The following is a 22,029-nucleotide window of genomic DNA, read 5'->3' as shown; positions in this document are numbered from 1 at the left end:
GGGAGGGGTCTAGGCACCAGCCGGGGGGAGGGGGGGGAGAGAGGACAGCCTGCCCCTGAGGGAAGGGAAGGCACGGGTTAGGATTATGTTTTAAATTAAGAGGTTAATGGGGTCACCAGAGCAGAAGACAGAGCAACACCGCCAGGTGGGAACAGCCCAGGCCGCAGGGCACCCCGCTCCCCATGCCCAGGGCCACTCTGGGCTCCTGGAGCTCCACAGCCGCCACCTGCCGTGAAGCCGCCTGGTTGTCCGGGCAGAGGAAGAAACAGAGCTTCCAGAGGCCTCGGAGAAGCAGCGAGGCCCTCAGCCCTGCAGCGTCTAAGAAGCATTGTGGGCCCTGCTCCCCGGGGGAGGGGGTCTGAGGCGACAAGGCCCACTTTGCTCCGACCCAGGGCTGTGGGCAGCAAGGCTCGGCAGCACCGCCACCGCGTCAGTGTTGCCGGCCCGGGAGGACGCCACCAGGGAGGGTGCGGTGGGCGCGGCTTAGCTGGCCCAGGACTTGCGGTTCTCGGGGTTCCTGTGGCTCCGGTCGGCCCGGAGTGTCGCGGGGCCCTCGGCCTTGGCCAAGGCTGCCGTCAGGGAGGCCAGGTTGCTGGCGGAGCCGGAGAGGGTGCTGCTCCTGCGGGGCTCGGGGGCGCCCTGCAGCCTGAGGCCTGCGCTGCGCCGGCGGCCCGCGCCCCCCGCCCTGCGCACGCGGCCCGGCCTCACCAGCAGCCCGTAGCCGGGGTTGCACCTGAAGTACTGCTTCCCTCCGATGGAGCCGTCGTTCTTACCTGGGGGAAAGGAAAAGCAGACATAGAGGCGACTCCCAGGCTGCTCCCGCCCCCACGGGCCCTCCCACAGGAGCCCCGTGTGCCACACGGCCCCGAACCGGGCTCACCACGGAACGCCGAGGCCAGCCCGGGCAACCGTCCCCTGGGAAGCACGCAGTGGTCACCGGGGACAGACCCCCCCACCCCGCAACCCCCGACTCCCCAGCGGCCTCAGGCGTGAGGTCGAAGACATGCTGGCCCTGCCATTTCTGACACCCAGGTGCAGAAAGCCACCAAAGCAGAGCTGGCACTGCCCCCACCCACCCTGGGGCACAGATCATTTTCAGTCTGGATGGTCGAAATGTAAATCTAGGATGGATGGCATTGGTAGAGTGATTATTTTTCCTAAATCTATTAGATGGAAACTGGCAAATTACCAAATTGTAGCTAGTCAGAGGTCATACAATGTGTCAAGATGGAGTGAAGAAGTTTCCTTTGTAAAAGTGAATAGAAAATGCTTTAAGGTGAAGGATGAGGACACAATGCTCACGTTGGGGGGAGACTGAACAAAGGGACCGCCCTGACCCCTAAATGTCACCATCCAGTGGTGATGGGCTGGTGGGGAACACGATCTTTGTTGCAAAAAGCATCATGAATTTTCTACACTCCCTGTCCGCACGTGCGCCTGCCCCTCTCTTCACCCCCTCCAAACACGCCCCGCCTCCACCAGCTCCTCTCGGGGTCAACCAGGGTTACCCGGGGCCACCTCTCAAAGCATTTAACAGCTGATCTCTCCTGCTCTCCAGCCACCGCTGTCCCTCGGCTCCTGGGACACCCACCTCCTTCCCAGTCTCACCCTCAGCCCTGCTCTCCCCTTGGGGGCTCACCCGCCCCAGCCTACACTCCGTGAGCCCTGACGCCTCTTCGCCATGAGCCTGGCCCTCTCCGCCATCTCACCTCCACCAGAGCGTCCAGCCCACACCCCCACCCCACCTGTCCCACACCCAGCTCTGCGGTCTCCTGCCCGCCTGCCCGCGCCCTCACCTGCTCTCGAGGCTTGCCCACAGCACCATTGTGACCCTGTCCTCAGGCCCCTTTCAGGTATCTGCCTGACTCCTTTCCTCCCTCAATCCGGGGGCCTCACTGTCATATCTTTCCTGACGCTGGCCACCTCTTACCACCTCCACTGCCACCACTCACCCCCCTCCTGGGCATCCTCAGCAGCCTTCTAAGTGGCCTCCTGTCCCCACACTTCATCCCAAGTCTACTCTCCTAAAACAAAGTCATCTTTTTAAGCCCTCCAGTGGTTTCCTATCATCTTTACCCTTCGTGACCGGCCACCACGCCTCTCCAGCCTCCTCGGCCAGCCTTCCTGCTCCCCCTGCATGTGGCACATGTGTCCCTGTGCAGGCGGGACCTTTGGGGGCTTGGCCGGTGATGCTGCCCCCAGCCCAGCTTCTTCCTTCCATCACTCGTGTCTTTGCTTCCCTCAATATTATCTAAAACGTTGCCCACATCCACCATCTTTTCCCCACTAATCCAATTTTCTTCATAGTGCTTATTACTATCAGATTTTATTTGTTTGTTGACTTGGTACCTGTCTCCCCTCTGAAATGAAAGTCCAGGGAACCCAGGGGCTGTTTTGCTCACCAAGTGTCCTCAGGACCCCAGATGCAGGGGGAACGCAGCAGGTCCTTGATAGCTATCTGCCGAGGAATTCATCTATTTGCTAATCCCCTTTAATTCTTGAGTTCAACTGCAAATATAAACTTCTTTCCCAATTCTCCTTCGCATCCAGCAGAAATGGAATTTAAAAAATATTCCAGCCTGTGCTACATTAATCTTCTAGAAGCACTTCCAATTTATGACATTCTTTGCCAAAATTATTTTTAAAGATAGCGAGTGACTTCACAGCTGAGCTGAGGGGCCCAGAGACAGTTACTGCGGGGAAGGCTCCGCGGTTCGCAGAGCCCCCGCCGCCCCCCGACTTCACTCTGTCTCGACCAAGGAGAGCTCCCATGCCTCCACCCCTCCACCCCCAGCTAACCCAGCAGGCCACACACAAGCCCCCCACGATCCCGTCTCCATGGCTCCCACCCCGACCCTCACACACCGCTGGTGGGAAGGGAGGATGGAAACCAGTCTGGCCGTCCTCAGAATCTTAACACACAGTTCCCTCCTGGGTCTCCGCTCAAGGGGAGTGAAAACACGTGTCTACACAAAATCTTATACACGAACATCCCCAGCAGCATTATTCACAACAGACAAAAAGTGGAAACAACCCATGCGTTCGTCAGCTGAGAAACAGACGGACACTACGCAGGGCAGCCATACAGAGGGGCCTTCTTCGGCTGCAAAAAGGAATGCAGGCTCGCAAAGGCTACGACTGGAGAAACCTAGGAAACGTCACACCAGGAGAACGAAGCCAGGCACAGGGGCCACGCACTGTGTGACGCCATTTATATGAGAGTCCAGATTAGGACATTTCCTAGAAACTGAGAGGGACGGAGCAGACTGACGGTTCCCAGGGCCTGGGGAGGGGCTGTGCCCCTGCTGGGGGACTTGGAGCTTCTCTTCTGCTCTGAAGCTACCTCTGGTGATGGCTGCACAGCTCTGTAAATACACAAAGAACCACTGCACTGTGCACTTCACACAGGCGGACTTTATGGCATGTAAATTGCATCACAATAAAGCTGTTTAAAAAAAAACATCTGAAGGACACAGTATTTCCTTAAGACGTGCCCTCAGTTCTTCTGAAAATGATGATCTATTGCTTTTAAGACGCGCCATTCTAAGCGAGGCTTTACGGGCTGGCGAGCCTGCCACCACGATCCCACCTAGATCGCCCGTCTCCTGTTCTCGACCCGCGGGCCAAGGAGCCTTGGGATGTCTTGGGAACAAGTGAGCCACCCGAGCAGGTGCACGGGCACCAGCGCTTGTAACCTGAGCAAGCTCGGCAGATACGGCTGCTGTCCTTGTTCAAATGCACAGGCTCCTGTGACTAAAAACCTGGCATTTAAAGTCATTACCAAATTTAGAGTAGCTTTCAATTAATGTCTTAGGTTTCTGAAAAATTTCTGGAGGTTAAAAAAAAGAGAACCTGACTCTTAAAATGCTTAGGAAACTCTTATCTAGTGAAAATTCCTGATATTGAAGAGCGGCGACCCGGAGACTCAGAGGTCACACGGTGTGCCCCAGAGCACACCTCTGGGCAGTGCGGGGCCAGCTGCAGCTCCAGCAGACCTCAGAGGCCACGGCAAGTCGCCTCCAGAGCCCGCACTCACCTGAAGGTAAGTCCAGCTCCACGCCGACCCACGTGCCCTCCTGAAAGTCCGTCGGCCCGATGTACCTCACGATGCCCGTTTTGTTGGTGCCCACGGTAACGTATTCTCCCTCCTTGAGCCACTCGGGGACTTCGCTGGCTTCTTCAGAATCTGAGGAGACTTCTGGCTTTCCCAGGGCCTGTCCCCCAGAGCTCCCGCTGCCCGGCCCCCCAGGGACCAGGGGGTCCTCCTCAGCACCAGAGGGGCAGCCAGGCTCTCCGCCGAGCATGCGCGTGAACGACTTCAGCTCCGAGGTCCTCACCTTCCGGATTCTGAACGGAGATGCTGGGGCAGGCGCCTGAGGCAGGAGATCAGAAGGCAGCTGTGGTTTGCAGACATCCAGCTCCAAGCCAGTGGCGGGCTTCGCCTGGTCCTGGGGTCTTTCTGGCTGCTGGGTGGCAGAGGAAACTTCTCCACTCTGCTGGCTGGGTGATTCGTTCTGGGGGGCAGAGGTGGGAAGACAAGTTGGAGAAGCGCTGGCTTCTTTGTTTGGCTTCTCCCAGGAACCTGCTTCCTTAGCCTCGGATGCACCACTGCTGCCGCCCCGAGCATTCTGCTTCGCCGGGCTGGGCAGTGACGGAAGGCTGCTCTGAGCCCCCACCTGGGCAGAAAGACTGTCTGTGCTGGCTGTTGCAGGTGGAAGCGGGAGCTCGGCCTCCGGGCTGTCCTGGCAGAGGGCAGGAGGGGGCGAGCCGGGCGTCTGCCCGCCAGCCTGGGCAGCGGCATCCAGGCCAGGGATGAGTGCATCAGACAGCGTGGCGGTGGAAACACTGTGGGAAAAGTACCCGCTGGAGGCCTCGCTCAGGGGGCTGGGCGGCCCCTCCTGAGTGTCCGGGGCCTGGGTGTTGGCAGGGATGGCCTGCTGGGGAGGTGCTTTGGTTGGTCTGTCGCAGATCTTCGCCACAGGGGCCGTCTGCACAGCCCCGTCAGGAGCCGCGCTAATCTGCACGCCCTCTTGGTGAGCCTGTAGCTGGAAAGGGGGAAGCGTAACTGGTTAGGATGAAAAAGTGAGATAGACTTTGTTGTTGGCTGAAACGTCACAGCTTCGATGGTAACAGAGTGTTGCCGGGCAGTAGAGCAGACCTGGTTCCAGCATCAGTTCCACCACCTGCGTCCACGGGACCTGGCATCTCACACAGCAAATGCTGAGGGGCCGACTCCGCCCCAGCAGGTTCCACACTGTGCACCCCGCTGAGAGCTGAGCCAGCCCTTCCATCTCCCCACCTTACATACAAATCAGATTCTAACAGCTGCCTGCGATGCTGTGATTTATAAAGAGAAAGAGACTTTTGGCCTTCATCCTGTTTCTGGTACGGACCTCCTAAAACCCTTGAAATTTTCCAAGTGTTAAAAGCAATAAAGGTGTCTTGATATTCCTAAGGAGCCCCTTCCAACAATACCTGAGTTTATGCTGATGAGGTGACTATTGGACTGCACCTAAGGATGGGGGGCTGGCTGCCAGGGGAATGAACCTTGTGACTAGAGGGCTGGAACTTTCCATCCCAATCCCAACCTCCGGGGAGGAGAAAGGGGCTGGAGGTTGAACCAATCACCAATGGCCAATGATTTAATCAATCACACCTACGTAATGAACCCAAAAGAACGGGCTTCTGGGGCCTGCGGGTTGGAGAACACGTGGGGATTCAGGGAGGGTGGCACAGGTGGAGGACAGGGAAGCTTCGTGCCCCTTCCTGCATACCTTTCCTGTGCGCTTCTTCCATCTGCTGTTCCTGAGCCATATCCTTTTCTACTAACTGGTAATCTAGTAAGTAAACGGTTTCTCTGAGTTCTGTGAGCCACTCTAGCAAATGAGTCAAACCCAAGGAGGGGATCATGGGAACCTCCAACCTAGAGCCGGCTGGTCAGAAGCACAGGTGACAGCCCAGACTTGAGATTAGTGGGTAAGGTGGGGGCAGTCTTGTGAGACTAAGCACTTAACCTGTGGGGTCTGCCGCTATCCCCGGGTAGACAGTGTTAGAACCGAGTTGAACTGTATGACACCCAGCTGCTGTCGGACAATCGCCTGGTGGTGTGGAAACAATGCATAAGCGACTGCCACACAGGGTTGCTGTGGGACGACAGGCAGGCGAAGGCCCTCACCACAGAGCGCAGCACCCAGCAGGCGCACACTAAAATCGCGATTCCCTCATTCCCCCTAGAATGCCCCACCTCCCTGCACTCAGGCTTAGAGCTCCGCTCCTGTGGAAACAGACCCCTCCCCACCCCGACTTCACAGAGACCAAGAATCTCTAGAGGCCAGAAGAGCACTGTTCTCCCACAAAATTGAAATGATGATCTCACTGGAGGATCGGACAGGGCTAGAGCACAGCTTCACAGGCTCAGGCAGAAGTGACCCTCGGGCCTGCGGGCTGACTGGCCATTCCTGGCTGGGGCTCAGAGGAAGGAAGAGGGGACAGTGGCTGCCTGCAGGCCATGCCCTTTCTCTGAGAGGCTATCTTTCCGGCTGCTGCTGAAGGCTGGTCCCATGTCACGGGTCAGGGGCCCTCTGATCCTGGCAGACACAGGCCAAGCAGCAGCCGGCCCCGCAGTGAGGAGCAGCTGAGCAAGGATGGAGCCCAGCGGCTGGCCTCTCCCTCTAATGTCACTGTCTGAGTCACGCTGGCAGACACACACAGAGCCCCATCTCATGGAGGATGACGACAGCCACTGTCCATCCAAAGTCTGCTGTTTCTGAGGGGCCTGTAAGGTGCTCTTTCGCTGACAACTTAAGCCATCTTAAGCTTATCTTTCTATTCCGATTCACAATGACAGGGGAAAAGAGGCGGCAGGAATGGGGAGTGGGGCAGATGTGAAGAGGGGTGTTCAGAAAAAGAAATATGTTCTCCAATATTTACGGAAAGATTATTTATATTACAGGAATGGCCATTTTCCATTTGAAATGCAGGATTTATTTGAACTGGGAAACAGCTGAGATCTATAAGTCTCTTACAGTTACTTGGCTGAACTCAGCAGTTTGATAAATCATGCATTTTCACGTGAATTGTCATTTACATTCCTGTCTCTGGGGGCCTTCCTTTCCCCCCTAGGCACACTTTCAGGGTACGAAATTAACGGCGCCTCTTGAGATTAACAGCCCATTTTTGTGATGGATCTCTAGGCTGCAAAATTTACTAAATCCAATAGATCAATAACTGTCACCAGCATAAATACTCTAAAAGATTAGGCAATCCTTCAATCATTTTTTTTGCAAGTTGTACATGTATTATTTATTCTTTTCTATTTTATTTTTAATATCACTGACCAGGAAGGGAAGAAAACACAAACAAAACTACAAGAGACTAGAATCTGAATGATAATTAAGGTCCCAAAAGAGTATGTGTTCCCTATTCCCCCGCGGGATGAGACCCCATCATGCCAGATCGACAGCAGCCTGCTAAGGGGCAGCTAGGTCCTGTCCAGAGCAGGGAACGGTCCAGTGACAGTGCCTTAGGTTTCCCTGGTATTAGGCCATTTGCTTCCATATGAATCCTTTGATGTAGGCCAGGAAGTATGATCACGTTCATTTTACAACATGGCCCAGAGAGGTTACAGGCTTCAGCCAGAGCCTCCAGTAAGTGACAAACCAGGGATCAGAGATCAGATCCACAGTGACGACAAAGAAGAGAACAAAGGTGGCAGAAGGCAACCCCTGATCTCAGTGTTCCTTCCTGCTGAGCCCGAGCGCAGCCTCCAATTCCTTCCATTAGCGCCTGGCAGGCAGCTGCTCCCACTTGACTGGAGTAGACATGTGAGTGGAAACCTATTTGCCGTCCTCGGGGTAGACCCTTACCATTAACATTTCCAGAGTCTGCTGGGAGAGCCTAGACTTGAGGAAACCATGACAATGAGCAGCACAGCTGCCCTGAGCTGCGGACACAGTGGCAGGTCGAGGGTCCTCACCAGTTAGGGACTTGGTCCCATCCTGTCCCATTGGCCGTGGGGCCCCAGTCCTGCCTCAGCAAAATCATCAACACTACTCGGAGGCGACAGCAGGGGCCCACAGATCTATCTTCAGTTACATTTGTGAACACCAAGGATGTCCCGGAAAAGGGCCTTTTAGACAGGAGTGAATTCATGGAGGTCTGAATTTCCTTTCCAATTATTTGGCCTTTTTGTTATTGTTTTAATAAATAAAATTTTCCTGTGAAGATAGAGCATTTCCTAAGAGAATGAATGCACAGTGGGAGAAAACAGCTTTGCTATTCATAAGATGAGAAGTGCTGTTCATCTGCGGGAGATCATAAGAGACTATTTTCTCCCCAGCTTAGCATTAGTCTTTTCACGCTGATATCATGAATCAGAATAAAATGTAAAACCGAGAATTAAGCAAACACTTAGAATAAGGAGATTGTTCTGTTTATAGAAATCGCCTTTGCCTAGCAGTGGGCTATTAACGCAGCAGACTACATTAGCAGTCAAACACCTAAAAGTTTAGCAATCATATGATTAACATGCTGAAAATAGAAAAGTGTAACAAGGAAAATAGAGAGGGAGAAGACAGTGACCTACATGGTAGTTAATTATCAAAACGGGAACGCTAAAATAAAAAAGCCACGGGTGCAGACCCAACAATTATAGCATTGGGGCCACCCCCACATGTGGGGCAGCCACCTGCCAAGGCGCCACCCCAGCCCGACTAACTCACCTCCGCCATCCTGATCGGCCCGACATCTGGGAGGGCAGACTGCACCAGGATTCGGGGCACCGGCTGAGAAAACAAGGCGGGGTGGGGTTGGGGGGAGGTGCGGCGTAAGGAATCAAGAGAAGCAAAAGAGACAAAACCAGAGGAGGTTTTAATTGAACAGGCTGGAGAGTCCATCAGGAGGACCTACCTGAAGCGAACTTTTACAACTTCCAAGAATTCTAACAAGGCGCTACCCATTAAGCATGCCAAGGGCTGGGTCATCACACATATAAGGAAATGTGAGAAATAAGGACCACAGCAAGCGGCTCAGCCCCAACTGGCAACGCAAGACACACGCCGAACCCAGTAACGGATATGTGGCTGCTGACGCTCTCAGGCACTCTCTCCACTCATGCAGGGCACACGTCACTCAAGGGCTGTGTTTCTACCTACAAGCATTACGGGACTTTACAGAGAGAAGTGGTCAGGACAGGAAAGATGGGGAAAGGCTTCAGACGGGAGGCAGAATACAAACCAAGCCTTGATGCCAGGGAACACTCGTGGTGCAGCAGGAGGACTGTGAGTGTAGTCCCAGGAAGCGAGGAGGGAGAAAGCCGGTCTGGCTCAGGCACAAGACAGAGCAGGAGGGATCTACGGACAGAGGCTCTAGCATCTGAAGCTAACTGACTCAGAAAATGACAAGGACCACCAGAGATGCCTGAGCAAACAAAGCAGGAGACTGATCTAGTGGGGAAGGAAAAGACTGGAGAAATATCTCAGGACTAAGGTGGGCAAATCACTAATGAGACTCTAGGCACAGAGCAGGTTTGAATTAATGGGTGCTAAAACATCACAAGAAAGGACATCGTTACTTATGGATGCATGGTTCAAGGAGCAATAAAGAAGAGTAAAAACATGATTGGCACCAGGATAAGGAGAAGGGATGTCAGGAGAAGGAGCTGGTAACTGTGAAGGAGAGGAAATCAGAAATTCATTCAGTAGTTGCTGAGTTTACGATGGCAGCGGGACATGGAAGCAGAGGTGATTATCTTGAAGAAATCAGGAATCCACTTCTGCCTTTGTTCCCTCAACCAACCTCTGGCCCCTTCCCAGCTCTCCTGCTCCAGTGCAGGAGTCTGGACCTCGCCTCAGAATGCTCAGCTCTAAGAGGGCTCCCTCCTGGCAGAACAAACACCCCTCGTCCTGTCTCACAGGAGTCAACATTGGGTGTCAGAGCTGGTTTCTGCACAGTACGAGTGTCTTTTCTCTTTTTGGGTCCACAAGGAAAAGCAGCTGGTCACTGATCTATTGTCTAATCTAAATTGCCTAGAGAAGTAAATCCCGCATCTTTCCATTTCCCTTTTTCTGGTCCTAAGCACTCCAGGTCCTCCCACTTCCCACAGCATATCTGGGTGCCAAAGGCTTCTATGCCATCAAGGCCCTCTGCACAGCCTGCAGGCACTAAGGCTGGACAGCCAAAGTCTTGCTTCCTGCTGGGCAGCCCACACTCTTAACTGAAGAGACAAGAGCCCACCTGGAACAAGATGGCACACTTCAGGGCATGTGAACCTGAGTTCACAGCACCAAATCACTGCGTTTTGGCAAAGGGGACTACTATAACCAATTATGACTTGGACGGCCCTTGGGAGAAAAGTGCTAAAACGGATTAATTCTGCTGAAGGTGAGGGAACAGCAAAAGGATTTGAGGAAAGGCACAGAGGAGAGGAGATTAAGTAGAAGGTGGAGCTAAATAGAACAAGGACCTAGGGATGAACTAAAGGAATATACACTTCACTCTGCAAACACTGGGGGCTTACCAGGGCTTTGAGGCCAGGGAGAGCTGGCATCGCAGGTGTGTTTAAGAAAGACAACGTGAGTGGCCAACGGAACAGAGTGAGGGAGGACACCCTGGTGGCAGCAAGGCCATTGCACACCATGAGGGCCTGAATGACAAGACCCTCCAGCCTCTCCCTCAATTCTTTGACCAGGAAAGAGTCTCTCGCCTCCACTCCCACGACACAGTCCTCCTTCCCTCTCTTACAGCACCTCCCCAGTTCCCCTCACAGGAGCTCTCTCCTTCCCTTCTCTGCGTCAACCCCATGAGAGTGCAGTTATTTTCAAGCAAGTACCCTCCACTCTGCCTTAGAGTCTTTGAAGGCAGGGGCTGCTTATCTTTATTTCCATTTTTCCCATTGAATCTGAAGTGCCCCCCAAATGCAAAGAGGTTCACAGCATATTTCTTAGTAAAGACAGAAAATAGTTTCTTAAGCTCAAACTCCAAAATACTTACATTCTTTAGATTTTACTTAAAACAGACAAGATTGGGGTGAAATTTCCCCTTAAAGCATAAAAATGTAAAAATCCCACCAAGGATGGAACCATAACCACGCAGGATGAAACCTCTTCTAAGATGACGTGACTCCTGCCTTCCTAAACAGAGCGTGGAAACGTAATTCACACTTTCTCTATGACTCAGAGTAATTAGAAAAATCCAGTAAATGCTTAAAACAATGTTTGCTAAAATGAATTAAAGGCCCAGCTTGACTCTGACACCATGCTGGAATCCAGTAGACCCACAGGCTTCCTGGTGCCACAGCCCCTGGGCCCTGACATCATGGCTCCAGGCTACTAAGCTGAAGACCTCATGTCTACTGCTCACAGGTTTCCTGTCACTGTCACTGACTCTCAATGACCACGTCCTGATGATCAGGCAACATTCTGCTTCATAAAGATGTCCACCATGACTCCCACCATTCAGATAAAGTGCAAACCAGTGATAATTAAACACATCTGAAATGGCTAAAAATGGTGTCAAAACAAGGTTAGATCAGGTGTGAATGGGTCCTGAGTGTAATGTCAAGTACTTTGACCACACCTACTTCTCCAGTTCACACAGCAGTAGCTTCGTGGCGCCTCCCTCCATGGGGTGCTAGCTAGTGGTGGCTGCCAGATATCAACTCCGTACAAGTGAGGACCACAGGTAGATACTTCTCCGACAGAGGCTGTTTCAAAGGTACACACTAAGGAGTGTGGGGTATACAAGACTGGCCATGTGTTAATTTTTATTGAAGCTAGTGATGAGCTATAGTATTCTCTCTACTCCTGTATATTTCAAGTTTTTCCATAATTCTGCCCTCCATGAAGATAACTGGAGCTCTGATCCAATGTCTAAGTTCAGTTCAACAAAGACTTAGATCTCACAGTGCACAAAGCATTGCAAAAAGCGCTCCAGAGAACTCAAAAGTCAGAAAGACGCGGGCTTTGCTCTCAAAAGATTGGCAATCTAGTTGGGGGAAGGACATGTATGCAAACAATTAAAACATCAAGGAAAATGATAGATGTTAGAATGGAAGTATCCAAAGCAGAGAAGATTCAGAGGAGGAGGGATCACAAACGGAACAGGCCTAGAATGCCTTCACAAGGGCTGCTCTTTGAGACAGGTCTTGATTGAGCGGCCTCTCCCAGGGCAGAGGGACCCCTCACACATGAAGAGAGGCATGAGAAAGGCAGCAGCCCTTGGTGTCTGATGTGTCCCCTCTACTCACATCTCTACCCCAGGAAAAGCCTCTCAATCTTCCAGAAGGTCTTGGGGAAGAGAGAATGAGCTAGACTGACCAGCACTGGGCAGAGGGAAGGAAGGTTAGGGCCGAGTGGAGGAGGTCTTGGGAGCTTATGGTTGATTTTCACAGGCATTAAGGAGCTATCAAAGGTTACTGAATGAAGCAGTGATAAGAACTATGCTGACAGAAGATTAATCCTTAAATAGGGGAGATACTAAACTTGGAGAGACCAATTAAGAAGTTGTTTCAATGGTTCAGTGGAGAGCTAATAAGAGCCTTAACTTGGATGGTAAGAGGAAAAGGAAATAGAAACGAAAATCTAGAGATATCAAGGAGACTACCAAACACTTGGAAACAACTGGCTGTGGAAGCTGAGGAAAGAGAGTCAAAGACGATGCTCAGGGAGTACGGATGATAGGGAGAAAAGTAATGGTGGTATTAGCAGAAATAGCATGAGTGTGTGTGTGTGTGTGTGTGTGTGTGTGTGCGCGCGCACCTGTGCCTGTGCATACCTGCAGGCGGAAGGGGGGATACCTAGCTTTCTATATTTGGCAATGGCTTGTGATGAATTCAGCAACCTTAGTCAGGGTATCAGAAATACCTGCAAAGTGCAGTGAAATCTTAAGTGTGCCATTTGTCCTTTACACATAACAGCTCAAATTTCCAAATGTGTATTGTTTGCATTTTAATGCTCTTTCACATATCCCCTGTGCAGACAGTTGCTTCCTATTTCAGGAGCTCAAAACATTTCAGATCATAAGTTCATTAATCCTTACGACACATCTGGTAACTATTAATAAAAATGACTGCAAAGTATTTCACAGCTATAAATATTAAGCAGAAGTCCCATGCGGCAAACGAATATAAGCATAATTATCTGCGTTTCACACTGCAGAAACCAAGGCTCAGAGGCTTTACCTAATGGTTAAACACGCATAGAGACAGAGGTGGAAAAGGAGTGAGTTCTCAAGCGCCAGCTGAACCTGCAGTCCCGCTGTCCACTGAGCACTGCTGAAGCTGAAGAGATGAGTCGGTCACGAGCAAGGGAACTGCTTAGACGTGTTTGAGGGAAAAGATGACGGTCACTTCTCATAGCCTATCTTGTCGTTATTTAACTCTGGCTTTCACAGGCCACATGAATGAAAACAGGGCAGAATAGCTCAGAAGTTCATCACGAGGCATAAAAGCTATGGTTGGAGACCCCGCTGCCTAGAAGAATAAAGTTTAATTCGTTGGCATGACGTAAAGACGACCCCCCACATGAGGGTGCACCCTCTCCCTGCTTCTTAGATGAACCCACTCTCAACTCCTTGAATGCGCTGCTTTGCCAGGGCCTGCCTCACGCTGTTCCTTCCCCCTAGGGAATCACGTTCCACCTGGTGAATACTTGTGCATTTTTGAGTCTCAGCTCAAGCATGATCTACTCTTCCTGAAACCGCAGGCAGAAACACTCACTGCGCTTGCTGCACACCCCCAGACACACACACAACTCCAGCACCTACATCATCATCCTACTGATCCAGGGACACGTCTCTAAGGGAGCTCCTCTAAACCAAGCTCTGACAGCGAGGGATTATGTCTCATTCATCTCTGTGTTCCCAAACATAAAACGGTAACTTAATGCTTGTTGAGTGAATAAACAAATAAAATAAGTGAATGAATGAATTACTTAAGTGACGTGACAAAAGCTAAATTGTACAGTTATATAGAATTTGGGAAAAAATAGACATTCTGAAATTTGGGCCTAGGGATAGGTAGAGGGGAGAAGAGATATCAGTTGAAGCAAAAAATAATCACTGTGTTCAGAAACAATGAATTTTCTGATGCATTTTTTCTTGTTTGAAAATGAACCTTTCCTAATAATCAGCCCTTACTTTGAATTTGATAAATTCTTAAATGTCATTTCCTAATGGTTCCTAAGTTAATATGATCTTCTAAGTCTTTTTTTTAACTCTAATCAATCATTTAAGTCCAAGCATAAGAATATGCAACAAGATGTGTAAGATTTACTGTTGCTACAAATAACCAGTAGCCAACCTTTGATTTTCATGTTGCTGAAGTGAGAAGAATATAAGAAACAAAACCAATCGGGACAGTGCACATAAACAAAATATTTCCCAGTCTTCGGATATGTTCTCATAAAAGTAATCAACAATGGATAAAATCAGACACATCCCATTACCTGAAGATCAAGACTCAGCAATAACCTAATCAACATAAACATATTTTTTGAAGGTTACGCTAATCAGAGGCAGTGTGGTTAGACTGGAAGAATGGGGAGTGGAAAGTCCAGCAGGGCTGGCAGTAAGCACCCAGCACTGGTCCAAAGGCAGGTGCTTGAGCATCCCTCATCTGATACCTTCAGGAACTGGTCCAGACAGCCAGCTCCCGATGCTCATGGAGCAGCCTTATGATTTATCCGCCGGCTTTCCAGGGTGATCTGGACAAGAGTGCGCTAGCTGTGATGACACCAGCACTTCTATTCCTCTGGCAGTCGTATTTCTTATTTTAAATGAGTAACTCAGCATGCTAATTGACCCATTAGTCCCTTGTGTAAACCTCATCACCTCTGGGGTTGCACATTTGGAAGGTGGTGATCAGTCCACATGAATTCTCTAAAAAATGCCACCCAGAGAGGCTGATGGGTGGCCACAAGTTAGCGCCAGGAGAGACATTGTTACCCTACCTCCCACATGTTCCTTTCAATCAGTGACATTAAAGTATTGATGTGTCAAGCACGGGAAGGTGACTTCACTTTTCCGACCAATATTACCATCCCTCATGAAGTTTTTATATTCACGTGAATAAATTTCTCCAGTTTTATCCTCTTCAAACCCACCCTCCAAACTGCAGTCAGAGGAGCATCCTGAAGTACAAATTTGCCCAGGTCACTCTCCTGCTTTAAAGCAGTCAATGATTCCTCATTGCCCATAGACATTCTTTTTAGAAAGGAATGGGCAAGAAAAGGAAATATGGATAGGTCCTACTCAGTGCATTTCCACAGCTTCCAGTCCCTCCTTTGAATGCTTTACAGATTCTTTTATTGTACAAATACAATCACTTGCTATTTGTATTCAAATCCAGTGAAATCTCCTCAGATCACAATTGTGCACTAAATTTTGCCTCCTGAATATAAATCTCAGTTCTGCCACTTACCAGGCTCTGTAACCCTGGACCAGGTGCTTAACCATCCAGAGTACCATTCTCCCCAACGTCTAATCAGGATCTAACATCTCTAACTCTGCACCGTTCACCAGGGCAGCCGCCAGCCACAGGCACTGCTGAGCATTTGAAATGCAGCCAGTGTAACTGAGGAAGTCAGTTTTTTTATTTTACTTAATTTTAATTAATAATATGTAAATTTAGAAATTAAAGTGGCTTTAAGTATGTCTGGAATAGGTTGGGCATGTGGATCTATTTTTTCAACTTCATGAACTCTAAATGCAGATCAAGTATTTCCGATGAAAATTTAGTACCCAAATTGAGATGTGCTAGAAATGTAAAATACACACCTGATTTCAAGGACTGTAAAGAGAAAAAGATGGAAATACCTAAGTTTTTTACATTGATTACATATTGACATGATAATATTATGAATATACTAAGTAAATTATACTATTAAAATTAATTTGACCTGACTCTTTTTGCTTTTTTAAATGTGGCTACTAGAAAATTGAAAATGACACACATGGCTCACGGACAGCACTGATCTGACTCAGCACTGTGGCTGAGCCGACATGTACGAAACTCCTGCACACAGGAAGGACATTCCTAAGTATCACAGTTATCCTGATCACTGGGCTTTCTTGAGTTGTCTTGCAAGATATTTCTAGGTTGGCTTACTATAAGCACATTTTTAAACAATCAACTATTATATCTCATCTAAAACTCGAAAGTTTATACTCGTGTTTATCAGTTCCAAAGCCATTCAGGATACAACATTAATTCCATTTTCTTTAGAGCAAAGAACCTTAGAGTTTATTAATTTACTTATTCACAAACATGTAGCAGGTGCCTCCTATATTTAAAGATCGTCCCAGGAGCTGGGAATACAGTGTGAGCAACACCAGACACAGCCCCTATGCTCCTCAGAAACACGCACTCAGGGTCTAACACCCGAGATTTCTACTTAATTTTAATTACACAAAACAATTAAAAGGACCATTTTTTCTCTCAATAAGTAAACTATTTTATCAGCAGATAAAAGTGAATGAAGACCATCCAAGTAGACTTTTTATTTCACTCTAAGTGTTAGTTTAACTTATTCGAGGTACTACATATAGAAAATTTTAAATACTAATATTTCTGTAATTGTCAGAAAAGACAGTTTCTTATTTTCAGGATTTAGCTAGTTTACTTTTTAAACTTCTACATGATAGTTGCTAAAACTTATTTAAATATTTATGTGAAAAAAATGATTTAATTTTTTTTAAAAAGGATGTAATATTCACTTCATCCAAAATAACGTTTATTAGTTTTTCAAGTGTACAGAATGAAGGATATTTACTTAAAACATAGAAGATCTGTTCATCTAAGAACTTGAAGATAGGGTCTATGTCTCGACTGTTGGCACCTTGGAGCCCTGAGAGCTGAGAACGGCTACACTTCCAAATTGTTGAGATAAGAGGATACTTTGTGACATGTAAAAATTAAATGAAATTCAAATTTCAGGGTTATGAATAAAGTTTCACTGGAACACAACTAGACTCATTTCTTTGTATTGTCTGTGGCTCGTTTTGACAGGACAGTAGAGCCTGCAAAGTCTAAAACAACACCATCTGGCCCTTTAGAAAGAGAGCCTGCCACGCCCTGGTGTGGAGAATCAGACAACAGCACACAAGGCCGATTTCTGAAGAATGGCCGGCAGCCTGAGGTCTTGTCCATCGACCTCTACGCCATCTCGGAAACTATCTTATCTTCATTATTTTTCAGATTAGCTACAGACCTGATTCTGAAGACAACTTTGTCAACTTAGGATCACTGTCAAGACAGTATCCATACATTTCTGGGGCAAAGAGAGACAGCAGAAAGTCATGATTCTGTAAAACTAAAAGCGAGAGAAGAGTCTCCTATCAGGGGGCCAGCCCAGTAGCGTAGTGGTTAAGTTTGTGTGCTCTGCTTTGGCGGCCTGGGGTTTGCAGGTTCGGATCCTGGGCATGGACCTACACACCACTGATGGCGACCATGCTGTGGCGGCATCCCACACACAAAAATAGAGGAAGATTGGCACAGATGTTGGCTCAGCAACAATCTTCCTCAAGCAAAAGGAGGAAGATAGGCAACAGATGTTAGCTCAGGGCCAAGCTTCCTCACCAAAAAAAAACCCTGTCTCCTAACAGTAGTAAGGATGCCCAAGAATTTATCCTTAAAGCAACTGAACAGAAATCACCTGCCTTGAAATTTTTTTAAAAAGTCTGTACTCCAGAAGGCCTGTGCAAACTTCCCTTCATTAACTCAAGAACAAGTGAACGTAGCCTACTATATCCAAATATATTTATTATGTATGGTACTAAATGACAGGAAAACATGCTCATATACATTATTATTTTTCTTTTGGTGAAGAAGAATGGCCCTCAGCTAACATCTGTGCCAATCTTCCTCTCTTTTATATATGGGACATCACCACAGCATCGCTTGATGAGTGGTGTGGCTCCAGGCCAGGGATCTGAACCCACAAGCCCAGGCTGCTGAAGTGATGCACACCAAACTTAACCACTATGCCACCGGGCTGGCCCTACATTATTTTTTAAAGAACTCGAACAATTAAGCAAAACTGAAGGCTAGAAAACAAAATATAGGTCCTTTTTCTTATTTTAGTTAGTTAGAATGATGAACCCTTAATCAAGACACAAGGACAAGCATTTATATGGTTCCTCCCATCAAGAGATCCCAAGTATGAGTACCCTAAAACAGCATCTTTGTGGCAAGGGAAGAACTAGTTGCTGGTTTGTTTGTTCTCATTTTATATGTGGAAGGATCGCTGACAGGAAAGATGGCGTAACTACACAAGCATCTTTTCAATTAGCACCAGAGATCAGCAGGGTGCTGCTCTCTCCTCAAGGCTTTGTCCATCTACCACCCTGGAAGCTGTGTTGAAATTGGAGAAAACACCCCTGCGGTTGACAAGACAGTCCTAAGCAATGTGCAGGACACTGAGAAGGGGCAGACAGTAAAACAAGGATGGGCTGGAAATGTGACTGTGCTTTTGATGGTGGAAATTAAATCTAAGCGTTAACTCTTTAACTCCCTAGATGAACCAAAGACGCCATTTGGAATCCCCAAGTTTGAAGTACATAAATAGCTTCATCTGAACACAAATTTCTTGATACATGAAAAAAGCTATTATGCCAAATTAATTCAATCTAACTAATTAGAGAGCAGGAAGTTCTTTCAATTATTTTATGTGCTGTCTGAGAAACACACTTGAATATGAGTACAGATGTCATTAATTGCAGTTCATTATTTTCCAGATTAGTTACTAAACTTGCATCAGAAGGTCAAAGATAGCAATTTTGTCAGCTGCCACCTCTGTCAGTTCAGTATCTCTGCACTTCTGGAACTCAGTCAGAAATTGATTTCAAACAAAAACAAATCTCCATAAAAATGAGAAATATAAGTCTTTATGAATATGTTCAAACGAAAGGACTTTGTAAAATATTAAGAATCATTGTTTTTAAATCTTCAGAATAAACTGCTAACTTCTACCTTACAAGAAAAGATCCACGAATCTTTTCAAATATTGAAATATAATGCAAAAAAAAAAGCATCTTGATCTGAGAACATGCTGATTCCAAAGAATAAGTTAATAAACATTAATCTTTTCACTAGAGTCTCACACCATGGTTATTTGTGTCTCTGCATGAGGGAGGGAACTGAACATTCTTGTTTGAAAATGTCAAGGACACTCTGATTAAAAGTACCTTTTTGATAATAATCATTCCTTTATTACACAACTTCTGCCTCTCTTCCACTTAATCTAACAATGAAAATATGAGGAATGACTGGTAGAAACAGGACCTATTCCATTCCTTGGTTCTTACTTGGACTATTTTTATATTCTCAAAATCTTCTTATTTTTTAAAAATAGAAGTGACAGAAATCCCAGGGTTTCCTTCCCAAGTACCCTGCTATCGATAAATCACTCTACTCATTCACAGCGGCTACCATTCTCTGCGTTAATTTCATTCTGCCGTCCTGTGCCCTTCATCCACGCGTTAGTGGAGCCACCCTCACACAATGCTTCTGTGCCTCTGGTGTTGGTATCCCTGAATGCTCATACAGTCAGCTCTCTCAGTCATTGTTTGGCCAAGCTATAAATAGCTCCTTTAATCCCTCCTCATAAATCATTCCTGATGTTCTTCTCTGAAATAATTCCAATTGGTCAATGGCTTTCTGGTAGTGACACATCCAGAACCAAGTGCAATAATCTGAGTGTAGGCTAATAAAGCCCTGGAGAGCCCAGGGGCGGTGTCTAGGTAGGTTAGCGTGAGCTCCCTCATTACTGTGACTATTTCAGAAGAGGAGTTTAAGTCTTCAAACAAATCTGGGACAGAAACATAAAAAGAAGGAAGTTTTAATGTCCTTCACTATAGTTATGTGGGAAATGGAGAGAGAAATGGCTTTAAAAATGACGGAAAGAGAAGGCTGGGAGTGAGGCAGAAATAAGAGTGTGCCATCATAGATGGTATGTTTGGTTACCATGCACTGTCTCTGTTGAGCCCCAAACCATTCTGCGATTTTTGTTTTGGTTTTTGTGGTATTTCACATCAAATCTTAGGCAAAGTTACTATCTATTTATTGTCTCTACATCTCACGCAATATTAATATCAATATTTGTCCCTCCCTATAGTGTAGAAATGATCCAGATTCCTTTAGGCATATGCAGTGATTTCTATTTTTGTGGGTTCTATCTTTGATGTTATTCTAAAATCTATAAGTTTTTTAGTCTGATATTGATTAACAACTATTTATAAAGGCCATTGAAATCAGTGTACTAACAAGGTACCAGCAGCAAATAAAAAACAATCAAAATAGGAACCAGTTTCAGGTATTCATGTATTACTTTAGGCTACTGGTAAGTCGTACGATTAGCTTCCTCACACGGAGCTATGGTAGAGCCAGGCCGCCGCAAACAGGGTGGTTTGGGAATACTCGTCAGCATGAATTTTTGTTTTAAGCTTACTAGACTGGTGATACCGAGGAAAGCCATGGACGTGGTGTCCCTTTATTTCCCTAATGTATCTAACAAAGTCTCCCATGGTCTCTCTCACAGAGAGGGGGAGAAACGTGGATTGGAGATGGTAGTTACTGAATACGGAGAGCTGAGTGTGTTGATCTGTCACTCTGTGACTTCAGGAATGATCTCTAGTTGCATATGACAGGATCTCTCTTAGGCTCTATAACGTTCAATATTTTGCTTGTGACTCAAATGCAGCCAGACTATGCCCTTAAAAATTCTACAGGTGATAGCTAGAATGAATATATATATTTTCTCTTTTTTTTTTTTTAAGGAAGATTAGCACTGAGCTAACATCTGCTGCCAATCCTCCTCTTTTTGCTGAGGAAGACTGGCCCTGAGCTAACACCTGTGCCCATCATCCTCTACTTTATACGTAGGATGCCTGCCACAGAATGGCATGACAAGCGGTGCATAGGTCTGCACCGAGGATTCCAACCAGCAAACTCTGGGCTGCTGAAGTAGAACATGAACTTAACCTCTTTGCCACTCGGGATAATTACTCAAAAAATATCTCGATAACAGTAGCACTATTTTTAAGCACAGGGATTACTGTATCCCTTCTGGGCTCCCCACTTTGAGCAAGATCCTGGTAAGACAACTGAGGGACGACGAAGCATCTACTCTCTGAGATGCAGCTGACTAATCTCTGGCTGCTCCGTCTGGAGAAGGCCTAGGAGGACACAGAGCCTCCTCCCTCCCTTTAACTCCTGGGTAACAGCAGAGAAAACTCTGAGGCAAAGACTGGTTGGAAATGAGCTGACCTTTTTCCTGGAGGACACAGAGGTTCCACAAGGAGGGGTAGGATAGATTATCAAAAAAAGAAAGAACCTCAACTTTCAAGCATCAAATCTGATTTCTAAGTGAATGGAATGCCATTATAGTGAAGATTACTATTTAAAAAATTGAGGAACACTAAAGGAGTCTAATCGATACAGCATTGCTCTTGTAGCTGTTATTCTGAAATTCTGTTGGCACTAAAATGCTCTATTTCCAAGGATGAAACACCACTCAGGTGGCAACAATTTAAAGCACATTTAAAGTGGCCCTAGTAAAGGAGACCTCTATATTGATATTGTCATTTAAAATTATAATTTACTTCTCTTCGAGCTTTAGGAAAGATAGTCAGTAAAAATGAGATAGACACAAGCATCTTTGATCAACTAAATCCAAAATGATAAGCTCAAGTTTTTCCTCCCTTTAGGAATAGTTCTTTAGTGGACCTTGCATCAATCTAGGAAAGAAAGTTCATAAATACGTCTCGGTATTTCACATTCCCACTCAGATGTGATTTTCTCTCCTCTAAACTGTAAACATAGTCCTTTATACCACTATATGACACTTGGTACATACAAATTATCTAATACTACAATCTGTATCTAATACTATGATACTATACACACATACACATATGTCAACAGTCAACCAATATACATTTTGTATCAACTATGCCCGTGCCCTCAGGGATTACATTCCAGAGGGGAGAAAATCCATAAACATTAACTTTAACAATGTCTCCCACTGAAAAGATCAA

At 47.2% G+C, this 22,029-nt stretch overlaps 1 protein-coding gene across 5 annotated transcripts in view; it reads right to left on the bottom strand.

The window, feature by feature from the left end:
* Positions 1-6: 6 nt before the first annotated feature.
* Positions 7-22,029, bottom strand: part of KIF13B (kinesin family member 13B) — a 184,181-nt gene continuing 162,158 nt past the window's right edge. Inside the window, exons 38-41 of one of the 5 annotated variants that reach the window (XM_046656031.1) lie at positions 8,721-8,783; positions 4,677-5,045; positions 4,037-4,514; positions 7-773 (exon numbers count right to left, since the gene is read on the bottom strand). In XM_046656031.1, coding sequence (XP_046511987.1) covers positions 484-773; positions 4,037-4,514; positions 4,677-5,045; positions 8,721-8,783 — 1,200 coding nt within the window. In that variant the 3' untranslated portion in view covers positions 7-483. Of the gene's footprint in view, positions 774-4,036; positions 5,046-8,720; positions 8,784-12,745; positions 13,469-22,029 lie in introns of those variants that run through there. The other 4 variants (XM_046656028.1, XM_046656032.1, XM_046656029.1 and 1 more) reach the window with 4 other exon arrangements.

Source organism: Equus quagga, chromosome 3 (assembly GCF_021613505.1).
Source record: "Equus quagga isolate Etosha38 chromosome 3, UCLA_HA_Equagga_1.0, whole genome shotgun sequence".
NCBI lineage: Eukaryota > Metazoa > Chordata > Mammalia > Perissodactyla > Equidae > Equus > Equus quagga.
This window is presented reverse-complemented; position numbering and strand designations above follow the sequence as displayed.